The 18983-nt window shown below is 40.1% G+C and overlaps 1 protein-coding gene across 1 annotated transcript; it reads right to left on the bottom strand.

The window, feature by feature from the left end:
• Positions 1-269: 269 nt before the first annotated feature.
• LOC136685120 (serine/threonine-protein kinase WNK4-like) lies at positions 270-14558 on the bottom strand (the record flags this gene model as incomplete). Its single annotated transcript, XM_066659300.1, has 4 exons — positions 270-358; positions 12020-12177; positions 13249-13469; positions 14386-14558. Coding segments are annotated over 4 exons (641 nt in total), but the record flags the coding sequence as incomplete, so codon positions are not given.
• Positions 14559-18983: the final 4425 nt, after the last annotated feature.

Here is an 18983-nt window from a genome sequence, read left to right as displayed (position 1 = left end):
TAGCAGCCCACAGGTTTATCTCTTTACTCCCATCAGTGACCAGCTGCTATTGTTTAAATGTTAAAAATGTGAACAGAGATATTGTTATTATTCTGTCACAAGGAGGAGAATCTGGTCTGGCTAGTGTTACATATTCAAATAGACATTGTCGGTACATACTCAGACACTTTACAGGGCGTAGGTTAATGATTTTCCCAGAACTGTTGGAGGACATGCTGTAGACTCATGGAACAGGTGTGTGAGTTTTTCTCTGCTGCTGTTTAGCTTACCTTTCAGCTTTATTCATGCGGATGCAGCCCTCTATGATCTCCTTCAGCTCAGGCACTCTCACTTTGAAGAAACTGTCAGGCTTAATGCCCTGAGAGAGAGTGAGAGATCCAAGAAATGTCAGGGTTCAATCATATTTCAATATCTTAACCCTCTCAAGGCAAAAAAAAAACATTTAATAATAACTGACTAAGCTTCTTTAATAATAAGCTCTCGTGGTTACGACACATCTCCCATTTACTGCATAAAGCCTTGTTTCGACTTAAGTGGTTTTGCGTCGTAAACGTCGTAACGTGAACTTCGTGTTTGGTGTGCGTGGAGCGGCGGAAGAATACACGGTTACGCGGCTCGGGACCGAGGAGAATAGGTGTTAGGATAGGATCAGTGCTTACAGTATGTTATTTACGTACAGTATGTACGTATGTTCCGACTTACACCAAAAATCGTTTTACGATGCGACGTAGGAAGGAATCAACTTCGTAAGTCGAGGACCCCCTGTATATTTCAAACTTTATCATTATTTGTTACATACAGGCTCAATAAACCCAAGTTATTTTGACCCTAAAACTGTTTAATTCTACATTTTAGTCTGATATGCTCTACTATATGTTATACAGTGTATAACAGAGCAACAGGATTAACCATATTAACAATATTGATTTCTGAGTGTTAAAGCAAATTGTAGGTAGATTGACTGCTAGGAACCAAAGGATGTGCTGTAAAACAATTCTTTATTTCACTCATTCAGTTAAGCTAAATGCAGACAAACAATGAGCTGAACTCTTGAGCAGTTTACACCCTCTCTGAGTCTCTCTTCTGTCTGCTCCAACTTGGTAAACACACTCTATTTAGCATAATGCTCAGGGTCAAACTAGGGCTACATAAACAGATGAAATAAACACAAAGATGGCACAGATGCTTCCCGCCAGACACTTTCAGCACAGTAAAGAAGACACTAAAGAGGACTTCTTAAGATGCTTATGTTTATATAATATTTCACGTTTTCTAAGATGTAAAATGATGTTTAATCTGCTTTAAGGTTGGAGCTATATGCTCTTTTTTAGTTCTATAATGCAATGCTGAGTTCTAATACTTAGTAGCAATTAGTATTCTAACAGAAATAAATGCTTTTGTAAATTAATAAAGTTAGCAAACCACCTTAAAAAAACAGTGTCAGGACCTTATTATAATCACAGTATTTCGAGATTTATAACTTTTGAATAATAGTGTACACATCCTCATTAGTTCTTTTTTAGTAGTCTATAAAGATTAAATTTGCCAGTTAAAGTTAAACCTGTTATTTCTTCTTATCAGAGGCCTCCTTTATTTTCAGTGTTAATTTTGAACTTTCTATTGGTTAATATTAACAGCTGAAAGATATATTGGGTAGGTCCTATTTGCCATGCAGATTAATAAGTAAAAATACTGGGAAAATGGAAGACAGCAGACACAATATGTGTGAGGCTTCACAGAGATAGCATGGGTTTGTTTAGTGATAAGAAATCCAATTTGTGCCAAGTGGATACTGTTTTCACACTCCATTGCTCCTCTTGAAAGGAGTGACTCAAAACAAAGCCAAGGTCTCGGGTTGCCAGGTTGGAAACATTAAGCAGTCAAAAACACCATGTAAAATTTATGAGGCAGAAAGTGTAAGGCATTGCACAGAGTGGGTTGGCCTTCACGAGGCCAATTACAGAGCCATTGGTGTTTAGATGTTTAAAGAGTAAACACCTATGAAAGAGCTAATGCAACAGTCCAAGCAAATGATCTCATCAACTCCAAAAAAAATCTGCCAGACCTGGAAGATACAGTACTTTGGCAGGACATGTATACATGGAACTTCTGGAGTCTTCTAACCAATAGCAACCCAGTTATATATCATGTCCTTCGGGAGGACACGGACAGGATATTTCTGAGGGTATGACAGTCACCAGAATGTTCCATGCTTCTGAATAGGACAAGGAACTTATTTATGTAACCAGACCACTGCAGAGAAACACAATCAGATAAAAGCCTCTTTTAAACAACTTAAAGTAAAGGGACAGTGAAAAGCAGAAAGACAAGGTCAACTCAGGCCCAAATTTGTCTGTCTTCAGGATTCTCTCAGTTAAATGGAGTTAAAAGCCTTGAATTAAAGACTGTAGAAAGTTCCCATCTTGCTCTAGGGGGTTGAGCATTGGTGTTTTTTGGGCTATTTAGGCTTTTAGAGCATGTTGTTTGATCACTTGAGCTTTAAGAAATTTCAGATTCATACAATTCTGCAGCTCTGTGAAGACCGCTTTGTAGGATATGACCTCAACTCTAAATAGCCGTTAATGGAGACAAAGCTAAGGCAGCGCATTTTCTCCAATGCTCTTTTGTCCTCCCTCCCTCATTTTTCTTTCTCCCACTATTCCCAGGTAAAAAGCTAATGGCTTCATGTGTGATGCATCTGGCCCAGGTTTAGTGGAGTACCAGAGCCAAAGTGAAGATCTACGTCCTTCCACTGATGACAGGGAAAAGACAGCTTTTTGTTTTATCATACAAGTGATCTTCTCATCGTCTCACAAACCTCAGCACTTCACATTTCACCTTCTAAAGACTCTGCAGACAATGTAGTCTCTCTGGTGAGAATCTGCATTCAGGAGTGAAAGCTTGAATGGAGAAGGAGATGAGAGCAGCACTGAGGTGAAACAAGAGAAACACAGTCTCCATGGAAATAATATGATGACCTTTTAATACCGGCATGACTGAATGAGGAGCTCTGAGGCTGACATCATTGGGAAGACCCATAGTGCAGTAAAATATCTCATTTTTTGAAGTTTCTTGGAGGAAAGTTCAGTTATAACCTTACTGAAATGTATAGCTCCAATACAAAACTTAAAGCCTGATTCTAACTTTAAATATATTAAAAAAGTTCATTATCTGTAACCCTTATCCAGTTCAGGGTCGCGGTGGGTCCAGAGCCTACCTGGAATCATTGGGCGCAAGGCGGGAATACACCCTGGAGGGGGCGCCAGTCCTTCACAGGGCAACACAGACACAAACACACATTCGGACACATTTGAGTCGCCAATCCACCTACCAACGTGTGTTTTTGGACTGTGGGAGGAAACCGAAGCACCCGGAGGAAACCCATGCTGACACAGGGAGAACACATCAACTCCTCACAGACAGTCACCCGGAGGGGGGAATCGAACCTACAACCTCCAGGCCCCTGGAGCTGTGTGACTGCAACACTACCTGCTGCGCCACCGTGCCGCCTATAACAATTCAATTATTTTAAATAATTTCTTCATTTTGAGTTTGTGAAACTGTAAATTCTTGATTTAGCAGAGTTCTGTTTGTGGTCATGGGTTCGAGACGTGCATCGGGTCACTGCCCTGCGGAGTTTAGGGTGTTTCCCCACAGTGGAAAAACACACATTAGTGGATGGACTGGCCGTGTGAGAGTGTCCATAAGTGTGAGTGTGTGGTGCCCTGTGATGGACTGGAAACTTGGTTACAGACAATGAATTAATTTATGGTTAGATTAGTTAATAGTACTTAATGTAGACATATATATTATTTTAGTTGTATTAAGCATTAAGTGAAGTAGTAGACACTTAAAGTAAATGTGTATGCATACTTCTGACATTCGAGTTTATGAACTTGAAAATTTTATGGCAACTGATTGCCTTAATTTTTTTTTTAGTTCTGCTAACTGATTCAGGTTTACAGTGCATGTCTTGGCCAATTTGTGTAAATTTGATTAAAAACAAACTCAAAGCAGATAAACAAGGTTGTCCCAACCTCAGCAGATAAACAAGCATCCAGCAAGAACAGACTGTCCAAATGAACGCCTCAATTTGTACCCATCACAGATGCATAACACTGACAATATAAAACGGTTAACGTGCACTGTATACTTCCCTCATGTGAAAACCTCTGCATGTCCACTTTAATCATGCCAAGATGAGGTGTAAGGATCACAATAACACCATGAATACAAATTGAAAAGCTTTTAATTATTGGAAAAGCCTGGGTCAATGTTCTCCTGTGCCTGGGCTAATTTGCTTCAGTTTTCCAGATGGGCCTTCACATGGCAGAGTGACGCTGAGGCTGTGTGTGTGTGTATGTGTGTATGTATATGTGTGTGTGTTTGAAAGTTGAAATTAACTGTGAGGACTGAAAGCCCGCTTTCACAGCTAATGAAAAAGGTGTGCAAGATGTTTGACATCAGCTGAAAGCTCACAAATGATGGTATGTGGTCAAACTGGAAAACTGTGTGAGAGCATACGGAATTAAAAATGAATAATTACAGAGCAATTCTGACACTGAAACCAAGGGAAACATTTTGAGGACTCCTAGATCAAAATGTAAAATGTAACTAATGTGTTAACATCACTAATATAAGGCAATTACACTTGAAAATGTTAAGAGTTAAATAAGCATCACGAAAAAGGAACAAATGAACGTCACGACAATTAAGTGAAATCATATTTAGTATGTTCTTAATAAAGGTCATATTTTATATAGGTCTTTTAAAATCATTCATAAGGCAGGAATACTTGCCATGAAAACAAAAGCCATTAATGTCCCATGGCCATCATAAAGAGAGCAGAAAATCAGAGTGGACATGTCTGAATAATCATGATGTTTGGAGCGGTGTCTATATGGTGATTTAGAAAAAAACAATGAATGAGAGCGGAAGCAGAGAGTAAATGTGACCAAGTGAGCAAAACTGGCACCTGGAAAACGTGTGTGTATTTGTGTATGTGTGTGTGTGTGTTCTTGTTTTTAACATGTGGACTGAGCCAAGCCATATGGTAGTCATCGGCATGTGACGTCATAAGCTCCATTGAGCCTGAGAGGAAAAGACTTAATTATGTCAAATTATATTGATTCCTTATATATTGGTTACTGTCCGTCACACTCTCCACCTCCCTATAGAACTCTCTATCTCTCTCTCTTACTCACTCCCACAAACACTACATCTGCAGTATATGGACAAAATATTAGTACTGCGATTACATTACTACATATTACAGATTGCAACTGAAAATACTTCTAATGGTTTACGTGCACAGATCTGTTTTCTCCACCTCAATGTGGCTAAGACATTTACACAGCTAAGTGAACACAAAAAATTATTTTAAAATCAGTTATGAGCTACATATGAGGTTCAAGACTGAATGCATTTCTGCTACATATCCATGATATCTCAGATTGACCAAATCACAAATCAGTGCACATACTACCATCAAAATCCAGTTTCCACTGTGTAGTATCAGTGGCTTTACACAGGCTTGAGAACCATCAACAAAGCCAAAAAACCCTATAAATAGCCTGCTACTCTGCTTGTTCACGTGAATACACCATTAAATCAGACTGTTTTTTTTTTACTCTATTCACCAGCCTGTGGACACCACATGTGAACCGTCTGGACTTTCAGGAAGAAATATTTATATTTCTAAAAATGCAACAATGCTTTGGAACAATGCTTGTTTTCAAAGAATCATATTCATAGCAACATCCGTAGGCACTAAATGATAACTGCCTATACTGAAATAACTATAAAACTATAACAGAAATTCCAAAGAATACTGTCTTTTAAGCCTACAATTTGTTGCTGATTCAAAAATATCTTTTAATTTCAGACAATTCTTTCCAACAAAGTTAACGGTTAGGCTTTACTAAATAGATCACAAGTTTGCATGACATGTTCATAAGCCTTTCATGGCAACTGATATGAACCTACATGAACACCTCATTCATTCATTTATTCATTATCTGTAAGCTCTTATCCAGTTCAGGGTCACAGTGAGTCCAAAGCCTACCCGGAATCATTGGGCACAAGGCGGGAATACACCCTGGAGGGGGCGCTAGTCCTTCACAGGGCAACACAGACATACACACATTCACTCACACACTCACACCTACGGACACTTTTGAGTCGCCAATCCACCTACCGACGTGTGTTTTTGGTCTGTGGGAGGAAACGGGAGCACCCGGAGGAAACCCACACGGACACGGGGAGAACACACCACACTCCTCACAGACAGTCACCCGGAGGAAACCCACACGGACACGGGGAGAACACACCACACTCCTCACAGACAGTCACCTGGAGGAAACCCACGCAGACACAGGGAGAACACATCAACTCCTCACAGACAGTCACCCGGAGCGGGAAGCGAACCCACAACCTCCAGGTCCCTGGAGCTTTGTGACTGCGACACTACCTGCTGCAATTTAAAAAGTTGTATTTGAGTCCTATGTTGTCTCTCAATGAAACTCAATGTAGCACAACAGAAAGCACCACGACTGGACAGAGAGCAATTTTCAATATTATTAACTAACAATAATTAATACTGTGCAGCCCTAACATATGCACAAATACAGCGCATCACGCTTGGCCATTCAAGGCCACAGTATTCACACCCCTGAAGCCATCCATATTTCATGAGAGCTTGATAGGATTCATTAACATTTCATCTGTGTTTGTGAGTGGGCAGATGGGCTGTGGGGAATGGGCCAGTTTTCACCACAGCTCTGGCTCTTCACCACAATTATAACGCCACCCATGAGCAGAGGTGTTACACAATATTCCTCCCCCACAGTACACGCGAACACACACACACACACTCTACAATATTTGTTCCCAACACCCCCACAGTCCTCAGAGAATAAAGCTGCATGGTACCCATGGCGATACAATCCTAGACTAGATCTCCAGCCTCAGTAAAAGCTGACTGCACTGTAACTCAATTAATAAAATGGCCATTACATGTTTAGCAGATCATTTCTAATTTACTTTCACAGAGACTTGCTGTACAGCATGATTTAATCATGTGGGACAGGGTTGTGAGTTCAGATAAAATTAGCTTGATCTTATTTGTCTAATTGTCATGACAACTAATTTACATTAGTGAATAAAAATATGTTTTCTGCGAAAACTCGGCAAAACAAGCTGGTGGAGGCTGAAGCTGTGGGGGACAGAGATGCCAGTGCTTCTCTGATTGGTCTGTTACCAACAGGAAATAGATGAAGAAGAAGAAGAAGATGATCATGATGAAAAAAACTGTGAAATAGTCTGCAGTACAGGTGAAATGGTTAATAATCAACACCGTTATTGTACAGAAACATGTTATTGTATTTTTTCTGTAGCACTTAATAAACTCCTATTACAACTTCCAGTTTTCTCAGTTATTTTAATGAATCATTGGCAAATATATGCCAATTTTCTGTGTAGGAAACAAGATCCACAATATTTCTGGCTTATTCACTGGCTTTAAAACATTTAACCCTTGACAGGCATTCTCATATTTCAGACCTGAAACAATGCACAGTTTTGCTGCTGAGAAGACACCTCAACTTGAGTCTGAATGGATGTAGAGCTGTCAGAAAGCCATTTCTGAGAAAAGCTAATAAACAAAAAAGAACATTTCCACAACAGCAGCTAAACTGGGCATCTTAGATAAACTGAAGAACACAGGGTGGCTGTCAAACAAGACACTTTAAATCACATCTAGAACAGGAATGTGCTGTGTCTGTGTTTCCTGAGAATAATAACCTCAAGGTATGGCACGACTGAAATGAGGCAGGGCAGAAATTGTGTTCTCAAACGATAAGAGGGTCACGTAAGAGGTACTTGAGGTTCATTTTATCAGAATCCAACACTTCCAAGGTAGAACTAGGCCTATGATTTCGTAAGTTTTCATTTGCAAAGTTGCATCATGGCACAAACAACGTTATACTCGTGCTGTAACTGCAGAATTCAGTGATTATTATATCAGTGTTGTGACTGAGAAGAGCAGGATGTACAAAGAGCTGTGATCTGATTTAATACTGACTCACCTTTCATGGCATTTGTAGTGGAACACTTTGCACAGAGCAAAGCGGGACAATGTGCCAGCCTTAAAATGTGTAAATGATCTCCACCTGCTGCAACAAAATAAAAAAACGCTCAATGTTCCAGAAAACTTAACAAGGTCTGTTCCTTCTCATGACAGTTCTCTCCATCCTGGCATTCTTCCCATGACAAAGACTACTGCTTAAGTCTGAAGTATTAGTGTTTATTATTATTATTTTAATCTTTGTGCCCACAATGAATTTGTTGCATGGGTTTCCTCCGGGTGACTGTCTGTGAGGAGTGTGGTGTGTTCTCCCTGTGTCTGCGTGGGTTTCCTCCGGGTGACTGTCTGTGAGGAGTGTGGTGTGTTCTCCCTGTGTCTGCGTGGGTTTCCTCCGGGTGACTGTCTGTGAGGAGCGTCCCTAGGTGTGAATGTGTGAGTGTGTGTGTTGCCCTGTGAAGGACTGGCGCCCCCTCCAGGGTGTATTCCCGCATTGCGCCCAATGATTCCAGGTAGACTCTGGACCCACCGTGACCCTGAACTGGATAAGCGCTTACAGATAATGAATGAACAAATGAATGTATACAGGGTTAAATCCTAAAACTGGGTGTACAAAATAAAAAAAAACACATGCATTTTCTATCATATAACAGACAACAACATATATAGCACCTTCTATGTTCAACATGTACATTATGTCCAAGTGTTGACTGCGTTATTACTTTCCATGACTAAGGTTAATCCCCTTTTTTACCGCAACAAATCTTGTCATCTGATCACACACACTGGTGAGGAAGAGCTGAGTGCCAGTGCTGTACAAGAGCAAGAGGCTGGGCAAGTCACATATGAATCCATCTATCAGCAGCATTCCACTATCAGCTGATTCACAAGCTGTTGTTCCAGTACCATCACAGTACACTTTCCTCCAGTGACCTCGACTACATCTGACCATTCTTCACACAGCTGTGGCACCAAAACGGCTCTCAGTTCTCACACAATACGGTAGAGTTAGGGCTGCCCTGTATGGGCAACATTACCAATAAGCAGTCTACTTTCATTCTACTTTCACAAGTATATAACAATAAAAACAGGAGCCAGTCTGTATACTCTGAGCACTGTGATTGCTCAATTTATGTTGTAGGTTTATTAATTGGTTGATTGATCTCATCACTATGGACACTCAAAGCAATCAACTTAACAAAATGCAAACACGTACCATTGTCTAAATCTAAGGATTGTGATTAGTTTTTACATTAAATACACTTGCACACAACCTGCATTTCTTCATTTCTATTTCAATGTAAACACAGAAAAACAGTCCCTTCATTCAATCCTGAGGCTCAAACACTGTTATAACCTACTTTACAGCACAGCATAAGACAATAATATAATAAAAGATATACAGCATTTCCTTCAATAAATAGAGCAAACATATCCATCAACACACAATCAAGGCTTTCCTTTGTCCCCTTTGACTACAAGAAAAATCATATAAATCCTTTTCTGGTCATAATATAAATACATGTCCCTGAACAGGAACAATCCACCACTCAAGGATGCTTTGATAAATACACAACCATCATAAGACATCAGTGTTGGCTCACACTAACTTCAGTTTGAATGAATAAAGGGAAAGGGAAATACTACACAGAGCTGATATAAGTTCTTCCACCTTAAATGAAGACCTTGGATACAATGGTGTAGATTTGCTCTTGGTGGGGACCTACCCCCCACCCCCCTCATTGCCTGGATTTTTTTGTTTTGTTCTTTTTTTTCGATTTTTCCTTTGCTCCGTGATAAAACGACAATGTAAGAGAACTGACAATTGGCAGTTTGTTGTGCAGTTAATTTCCAAACCATGTTATTCATAGCTACAGATGATTTTAGCCTGGACTCATTTCATTAGAGAACTTGACTTTAAGTGACTTACATGTTTCTTTTAAAAATAGCCCCATATGTCCACCACCTTCTTTTTTGCTGCCATCCTCATTAGCTTTTGACACCCATGGGCCACCCCTGATGCACCAAAGTCTTGCAGAGTAATACTCACTTATAACTAGAAAGTTTTCCTTCCGGTTTTGGTGCTGCTAACAACCAACCTACAGAGACTCACGTGAGAGCAGGGAAAGGCACAGCCAATCACACTGGCCATATGTGTTACGGGGAGGTAGGACTCGAGTAGAGAACGTGATTTAACACTTTCTGCATCTCTATGGTAATGAGATGTTGACAGATCGGGGATTTTCCTTTTTATGGAGAGAACCAGTTTATTGGTGGAGACAATTCAGTAATCGCTGGATATTGGTGGGGACACATCACCTCCATCCATGCTGATTCTACGCCCTTGCTTGGATATATTTGTAAATTTAATACAAGTAAATGTCCTACGCAGCAGGTAGTGTCGCAGTCACACAGCTCCAGGGGCCTGGAGGTTGTGGGTTCGAGTCCCGCTCCGGGTGACTGTCTGTGAGGAGTGTGGTGTGTTCTCCCTGTGTCTGCGTGGGTTTCCTCCGGGTGACTGTCTGTGAGGAGTGTTGTATGTTCTCCCTGTGCGCTTACAGATAATGAATGAATGAATGAATGAATGAATATTACTGCTTTAAAGAGTGTTTTAGAGAACAAGTATATAAGCTATTGTTCAAAAATTTCAACAAGTATTCAAAGGCTGTAATATGGCCTTGGGCCTTGTCATTTTACATCAATAATCAATACTCAAATTGTCCAAAAACACATATGGTGTAAACCATAATACAGTGTTTTAATGTTATAACATTAAAGGTTTTTCCAAGTATTGATAAACACTGCTTGAACAATCTGTTTCAAAATTTGTACTTATATCTTCCAAGGACATGAGCAGAGAATATAGTTGCTTTCTTACAAAAGATTCTTCATAACATTTGGCAATCATCAGATATCATAAATGGCTATATAAACCATGTGTGTGTGAAGAGAGAAAAGAGAGTTCAAGCACTTCTTTTCATAAAATACACTCTTGTACTCAACAAAGAATTCAGTGTTCCTAGTTATAAATGCGGTTTATCATATCAATCAACAAACTGATTCAGTGGGTTCAGAAGGGTTTGACCTCTTGGTGGTAAGGCAGAACACTACTGAGGTCTCTGGGGAAGAGGTGAAATGTGTGAGATCAACAAAAACTGAATCAGACACTGGCAACAGTCTGTGGCAAAGCTGGCGTCTCACTTATGGATCTCACAACGTAATTAATAACACATTCTAGTCCTGCAATTTGCAATCCTGAGGGAATGCAGAGCTGAGATAGAGGATGATGATTACTGCTGTGGATGAAGCAGAACATCTCTGTTTTTTGAAATGGAATTATAGCTCTGGAGAGACGTGTTAATTGTCCCTTCTGCCGGGAAGAAATGTCACTGTGACATTCGTATAGGCTTCAGACAGCCATTAGTGGGCTCGCGAAACCTCAGAGTAGACTATTACAGTGCAGACAGGCGCTGTGTGTAGGGTAGTCTGCATAGATAAGTAAAAGAAGGGTCTGTGGGTGGTTTCACATTGAGAGCCATCCACATAATGTCCCATTGAGAGCTGTGTCTGGGAACGACTATGGCTTTAAAATACATATATGGTAAATAAAAAAAAATTATTAAAAGAAAAGAGATAATCCACACCTGGTCTTGCTCTGTCTGGGTGGGTAGGATAACTCTGTATGGGCATCTGTTTCCTAAAATACCAGACCTAACCAGTTCTGTAATCCTTTAGCTTGGTAATATCATGTGATGGGGGAATCCTAGCTACACCAGTGGTTCTCAGTCCTCGCCCTTGTGGGCCTTTTCCCTGCACATTTTAGGCTACGTTCACATTACCAGGGTGAAGTGACACCGATCAGAAATTTTTATTTTTGCCCTAATTGGTCTCAAATCTGATTTAAATAAAAATGCAATTAAAACACACAACTTCACTTACACTGGTGACTTTTCTGTAGATCTGGGCTGCGTTTTGGCACTCTGAGTAAGGGTATTCCGATGTGGTCATCTCCAGGATGCACATCCCGAAAGCATATACATCCACTCCCTCATCATACTTCTCTTCATACATTTCTGGAGCCATGAATTCAGGTGTGCCTGAGAGAACATACCAAGAAGGCTTAAAACATAAAGGGCCCAGTACTGAACCTTGAGGAACACCGTGCAGATGATTTAATAGTATACATCAGTTCAACAGTTCATCCAAACTAATTGAAATAAGAAACAATACAAAAACAATACAGAAGAGGGGACCATCAATAGCTAAACAAACAAATGTCCTATATCAATCATATCTCACTGTACTTCCAAATATTAAGCTTTCCATGACTTTCTAATGTCACAAATCTGAACTAAACAACAAACACATCAAGACAGGAAGGAATTTGACTTATGAAGCATGACTCTTAAAGCCACTGTCAATCTGGTGAATGCACAAAAACGTCAAGGTTAGTTAACATTTGTCTCTTGGAAACAACAGACCTTGGACCAGATTTGAGACTGCATTTGAGTGCACTCCAAAATATGACTTTATATTCATTTTGGACAGCCTTACTTGCATTAATATGATGGCAGTGCCTGTACAGAATGTCCTAAATCCTGGGACCGACAGCAGCACAAACAGATCCTTTTAGAGCCTTGCAAAAGGCAACAATTATGAGTTTCGAGAAAGATTTATTAAGAGGACGATAAATACACAGTAGTTGCTGACGTCTTTGAGGCTAATCTCTGTCAAGCACTGTGGCAGCATAAATATGACAAGAATAAATAAATACACAAACATATACACCAGCTGGTAGTAGAGGACAGGCAAGTTATGTTTACAGTAATAACTGTGAAGGTCAAGTTTCTGCCAAGGTAACTCGGTACGCATAGCAAAGGGAACATTACAGACTCAAGCTCCATAAATGAGTACTTTTACTTTCTGCCATTACGCTAAATTGAACTAAAAATCTTGACAGGCATTAGAGGGAACTAGTTATTGATTATCAATTAACATACATTTATTAACATCTTCATGATGCAAAGATTGAAACACCATTTGACAGGACAAATAGAGAAATTAGATCTATAAATGCAACAAAATGACAGAAAGTGTTGGCCTTATCATCAGAAGACAGTAGATACCTCAGCCAACGTAAGAAACCCAAAGCTACTAAAATTACTCACCTATCACACTCTTGGCAAACGAGGCACTCTTGAGCGTAGCCAAACCCAAATCTCCGATCTTGACTGAGCCGGTGGGGCCTGTGATGAAAATGTTGTCGCACTTGAGGTCTCGATGGATGATGGGTGGGGTTCGTGTGTGCAGGAAGTGAAGGCCTTTCAGGATCTGGTGGCTCCAGCGTTGGAGAAGCTTCAGCTTCATCTCTTTAAATCTTTTAAGGTATCTGACGGCACAGCACATAAATACCTGTTTAAGCCTTGCCAAGAGGATTCATCACAATATTCTTTATGAACTTTTTGGGGTGGGGGCGGCACGGTGGTGCAGCAGGTAGCGTCACAGTCACACAGCTCCAGGGACCTGGAGGTTGTGGGTTCCATTCCCGCTCCAGGTGACTGTCTGTGAGGAGTTGGTGTGTTCTCCCTGTGTCTGCGTGGGTTTCCTCCGGGTGCTCCGGTTTCCTCCCACAGTCCAAAAACACACGTTGGTAGGTGGATTGGCGACTCAAATGTGTCCGTAGGTGTGTGTGTGTGTGAGTGAATGTGTGTCTGTGTTGCCCTGTGAAGGACTGGCGCCCCCTCAAGGGTGTATTCCCGCCTTGCGCCCAATGATTCCAGGTAGGCTCTGGACCCACCGCGACCCTGAACTGGATAAGCGCTTACAGATAATGAATGAACGAATTAACTTTTTGGGGTGATGGAGTGAGGTGTTCCATCTGCATCATTTTAAATGTATGTTTTAAATTAAGAAAATGAAATGTCAGAAAAGGATAATGTCCGTGTGGTTATTTTCTTAAAAAATGCAAGAAAACAAGAAGAAAAACCTGCTGAAATAATAATTAAGCTGAATATACATTATTAAGATGCATATAGTGGTTACTTATGAGTAAATGTATTACATGATAAGAATTAATTGATGTAATTTACTTTATTTGTGTGTAACAACTTAAAACATTTGATCCATTTGATCCAATTTTTATGTTTAAATAAAATAACATTGTTTTATTATTTTGTACCACAGTACAGCGATTAAGCAGGCCTGTGTTGGCTGCCTGTCTACACCGCTGAGCCATCTGCAAGCAATTCTCCAGCAGTTTCTTGGATCTCTGTTCTTGTCTCTGCCTGAGAGAGTGCTGTACTTACGTCTTTAGTGTTCCTGACGTCATGAGCTCAGTGACAAGTATAATGCATTTGTGGCCTTTGACGGTCGACTTCCAAGAGTCGTAGAATCGGACGATGTTGGGGTGCTGCAGCCCCTTTAGCATCTCCACCTCCTCACTGAAGCGCTGGCGCTCTGCCTTGGTCAGTCGCCTTGTCTGAGAGAGAGAAAAAGAGTAAAGTAAATAACAATAATGCACTGTCAGCTAAAAGGGCTTCACAAAAGGGGGAGAGACAGACATAGATTAACATCACGGATCATAGACAAATACATCCTTGCTTTTCCTGGAGAAGCAGTTCAAATCCAAAGTGGACACACTTAAAATGTTTATGTTCCTAAGTGACTTAATGGCTTTTGTTTAATAATTAGCCATTCTCACATTGACTCTGGTTTATATGCCATAAGCCTTTCCAGACAAATAATTACCTCAAAGCCAGGTATATGCTTTATACAGTAGTTTATACAGTGCAGAATAGCTACACACATAGTTACTTCTTAAGGGAGCTGTTAGGTAAGGCCAATTTTAGGAACGTGTTTTTGCATTCCATATGGAGTGGTTTAATGGTGGCTACATCAAGGAGTTGAGGGATTGTTTGTACTGCACACCACTTACTGCAGAGGTACTCAACTGTTCATGCATGTTATTGGAGTTCCGTTTTTACTGATTTAGCTCTTACAGTCTCTGATTACTTTTTAATAGCTTATTCCACAGCAGATTTAACGTGAAAGAAAGACAATTATACTGTGCATGTTAACATAGCACCAACTTATACAAATGAGCAGGGGTTCTTAACTCTTTTAAACTACCTATTAACACCCTTAATGTCAGAAGAAATCAAGGATGTCTGAGCGAGCACAAGTTCTTAGCTGTATAGTGTACGTATGTTGGTGTTTGGGGGGAAACACAGGACTATGTTTATGGCTGCAGAGAAGAATACAAATTATGTAAATACATTCACATTATGAAGTCCAGTTCAATTATACTGTTTAATAGAAAAGTCTTTACAGAGAGTGGGTATAGTTGGGCCTTTTTGCTCAGAGTACTAATTTAATGGGTTTAATTAGTTTACATCAAATGACAGCATGTTTCACACTGCACACCTTGTACTAGTCAACAACGTCTTTTAACAAATACATTTATAAGCACAGAAGACAGTGTATTTTGGCAACTCTACCTATCTTAATCACTGCTTGTTACTTGTTAATGGTCTGGAAAAGTAGAGTGTGTTAGGGACTGTAGAATGTGTAGTATACTATTAGGGTGAAATTAAGAGTGCTGCCAAATCCCAGTCTGGAAAACAGGACATGCCAGTACAACCAGGAATCCTCCAGCAGTTAACAGAAATACTGATGTTTTCTCCTACAAGAAATTGGATGTCTCCCAGCTGCAGTTATTTAAAAACTAAACTCCCATTTTTCCTCAATCCTGAGTATTCCTTGTAGTAGGGAAGTGTCATCAACACAAACCCAGTATTTTAAATCCTCATTAAAACAGAACACAAAGTATCACTGATGCAAAGCACAGTAGCACACTCTTATGTAGCAGTCTCTAGTGGTGTAATCGTGACTGAGTATGTACATTGCACGATCACTGGATTAGGAACACTTACCATGTATCCACACTCACTGTCCATTTAATCAGTACTTTGCAGTTTCACCGTTACACACAGTAGTCCATCTGTTTCCCTGCATATTTTCTTATCCCCTTTTCATCTTGCATTCAATGTGACACTGAGGGCTTTAAAAACTCTAGCAGCACTGCTGTGTCTGATCCACTCATACCAGCACAACACACACTAACACACCACCCAAATCATACCTGCACTGTGGTGGTCCTGACCATTGAAGAGCAGGGTTAAATGGTAATAAGAAAGTACAAAGAGAAACATTTGGGCTACAGTCTGTAATTGTAAAAGTACAAAGTGCTCGTGTATGGTGAGGTGAGCTGATGAAATGGACAATGGACTAAGTGTAGTAGTGTTCCTAATGCAGTGATCATTCTGTGTATGTATGAATGTATGTGAGTGACTGATGCACAAGTCAGTTCCATGAAGTGTGTTGCATCTAGACTAATAATTGTAATTATTGTGAATTAAATAAAATAATGAAATAATATTCCTGGTCACATTTATTTGAGTTGATTATAATTTTTTCCCACAGTTGATGCCTTTAACATACATCTATGCTGCAACAAGCTTAATGTGGACATATTTGGAGAATTGGTGTTAAACATCTTAATTATTTTCATATTATTCTGGACCTATTTGTATAAACCCCATATATGTTTACAGTGAACAGATAGAAAGGGCTTTGTATTTATTTGCCTTTTTTAAATCTTTTTTGTACACACTATGTCATGTCTCACCTAATGACATCATTGGGGTCCATCAACACCCCTGCCAGACACCCTCCACTTCAATGGCCCTTTCAAAAACACTCAAGGCCACAGGAGAAATGAGCCTGCTTCACTTCCAAAATGTGTTAGCTCATGAGAATTAAGCATAAGAAGAAATCCCTCAAATTTCCCAAGTCCACCTTTAAGACAGAAAAACTGCTGTTCTGCTCATTAAGACTGATTTCACAAGAGTAACTGTGGACGTATGAACACAGATTCGCCTTCAGGAGTCCAAAAAATGACACACAAACCAGCAGTGAAGGAGCACATCAGATGCAACAGCTAGCAGCTAATGGCTATGGCTAATGAGTGGAGCCATGCTGACAGAAAGATGCAGCCACCTCACAGCAAAATGAATAGGAAAATCACTATCACAGCAGGAGATGGTCAGAAAATGTCAAATCAAGTAGGCTACATATGCGAGTGTGTGCTACAGTACATTTTTAGCACAAAATACATTTAAAAACAGGTTAAAAAACTGATAATGCATAACAGATTTATAAAAGTTTCAGGTTTTACTTTTTTTTTGCTTGAATATATCTGAATTACATACAGCATGAACAAACTGGCCATACAAAAGTGCCATATAGGTTTGGTATATCCATTATTAATATGTAGTGTACAATACCTATTCAAGATGTCCCAGTACTGTGCAAACTGTGCGCGAGTGTGTTTTTTTGTGTGTGTTTTTAATTTTTTTGGGGGGAGTGGAAGGAGAGGTGAAATGTTATTGGAACAAGCCGGGCTGAAAAGCAACGCAGCCATAACCGTGTCTGCACTATTTCAAACACCTCTTTCTACAGGCCTGCATACCATCTCTCTCTCTCTCTCTCTCTCTCTCTCTCTCTCTCTCTCTTGCCTATTCACTCTTTTCCTATTCTTCTCTCTCTCTCTCTCTCTCTCTTTCTCTCTCTCACACTCTCCCTCACACTCTCTCTCTCACACTCTCTCCCTCACACTCTCCCTCACTCTCCCTCTCCCCCTCTCCCTCTCTCCCTCTCTCCCCCTCTCTCTCTCTCTCTCTCTCCTGCCTATTCACTCTTTTCCTATTCTTCTCTCTCTCTCCCTCACTCTCTCTCTCACTCTCTCTCTCACTCTCTCTCTCACTCTCTCTCTCACTCTCTCCCTCACTCTCTCCCTCACTCTCTCTCTCACTCTCTCCCTCACTCTCTCCCTCACTCTCTCCCTCACTCTCTCCCTCACTCTCTCCCTCACTCTCTCCCAGTGTGAATGTAAAGATTATTTTTGATCTCAATCCGACTGTAAGTCCAGTGAGGATTTACGTGAAGTAAAATAGCTTAAGAAGGTATATCCAGAGAAATGCTTGTTGTCTGTTACATCACAGTGGTCAGTAGAGACAGAACAATAACAGGAAGGTGGGAGGTGTCTTTTATCTCAATTAATACAAACACAAAGTATTTTCAGTCATTTTCAGGAGAAGCTTATTATAATGACATCAAGTCATTTCTTTTTAGATTTATGACTTATAAACCAAGGCTAATGCACATTAATTTACCTGAAGGTGAAAAAGCCAGTAACTGGTCCACTCCAGAATTTTAAATAAAAAAAAAATATTATTTTAACTGATCACGTTTTGAGCACAGACAGAGGATAAGGAAAGATGCATGATATACAGGCAGCTAATATACATTTAAACACTGGAACATTTGTAATCAGTGGCACTGTGCATTTCTATAGAGTAAAGAAGACTTGGAGTGGACAGTCCATTGCTCTGAGAACATGCAACTTTTCATTAAATGATTTGCCAGCTGTCTTCCTTTTTGTCTTTTCCTATTCTCTTCCTATAGCTCCCTACCTTTCAGAACAATGTACTGGTCAAAATGTGAGGTGCTCTGAGACAAGAGTTGAGCTTGAAATTTCTGTATTTCTTTAACTTTCCATATTATTCTTTATGTAAGTTTATTATCTAATATTATCTAATTTATAGGTAACATCTTTTTAGAATACAAATGACATAAATCAAGCATGGACCCTGACTTCTGCAGAGTAGATGTGTATTAAAAGTACTGCTTTCTCAATCTGCACTGAGAAGCTGTCTGGCATCGGTGCTCTCGCTCAGCTCTCGATCACTATAACTACTGGCAGACAGGAGCTCAGTGTTGGCCACAGGTATGCAGCCTTGCGTTTAGCTGCCAATTCAGCAAAGCAAAGTAGCGCTGACGTCAC

Source organism: Hoplias malabaricus, unplaced genomic scaffold (genome assembly GCF_029633855.1).
Source record: "Hoplias malabaricus isolate fHopMal1 unplaced genomic scaffold, fHopMal1.hap1 scaffold_487, whole genome shotgun sequence".
Taxonomy (NCBI): domain Eukaryota; kingdom Metazoa; phylum Chordata; class Actinopteri; order Characiformes; family Erythrinidae; genus Hoplias; species Hoplias malabaricus.
Note: the sequence above shows the minus strand (reverse complement) of the source record. Positions and strands in the feature narration are given on the sequence as shown.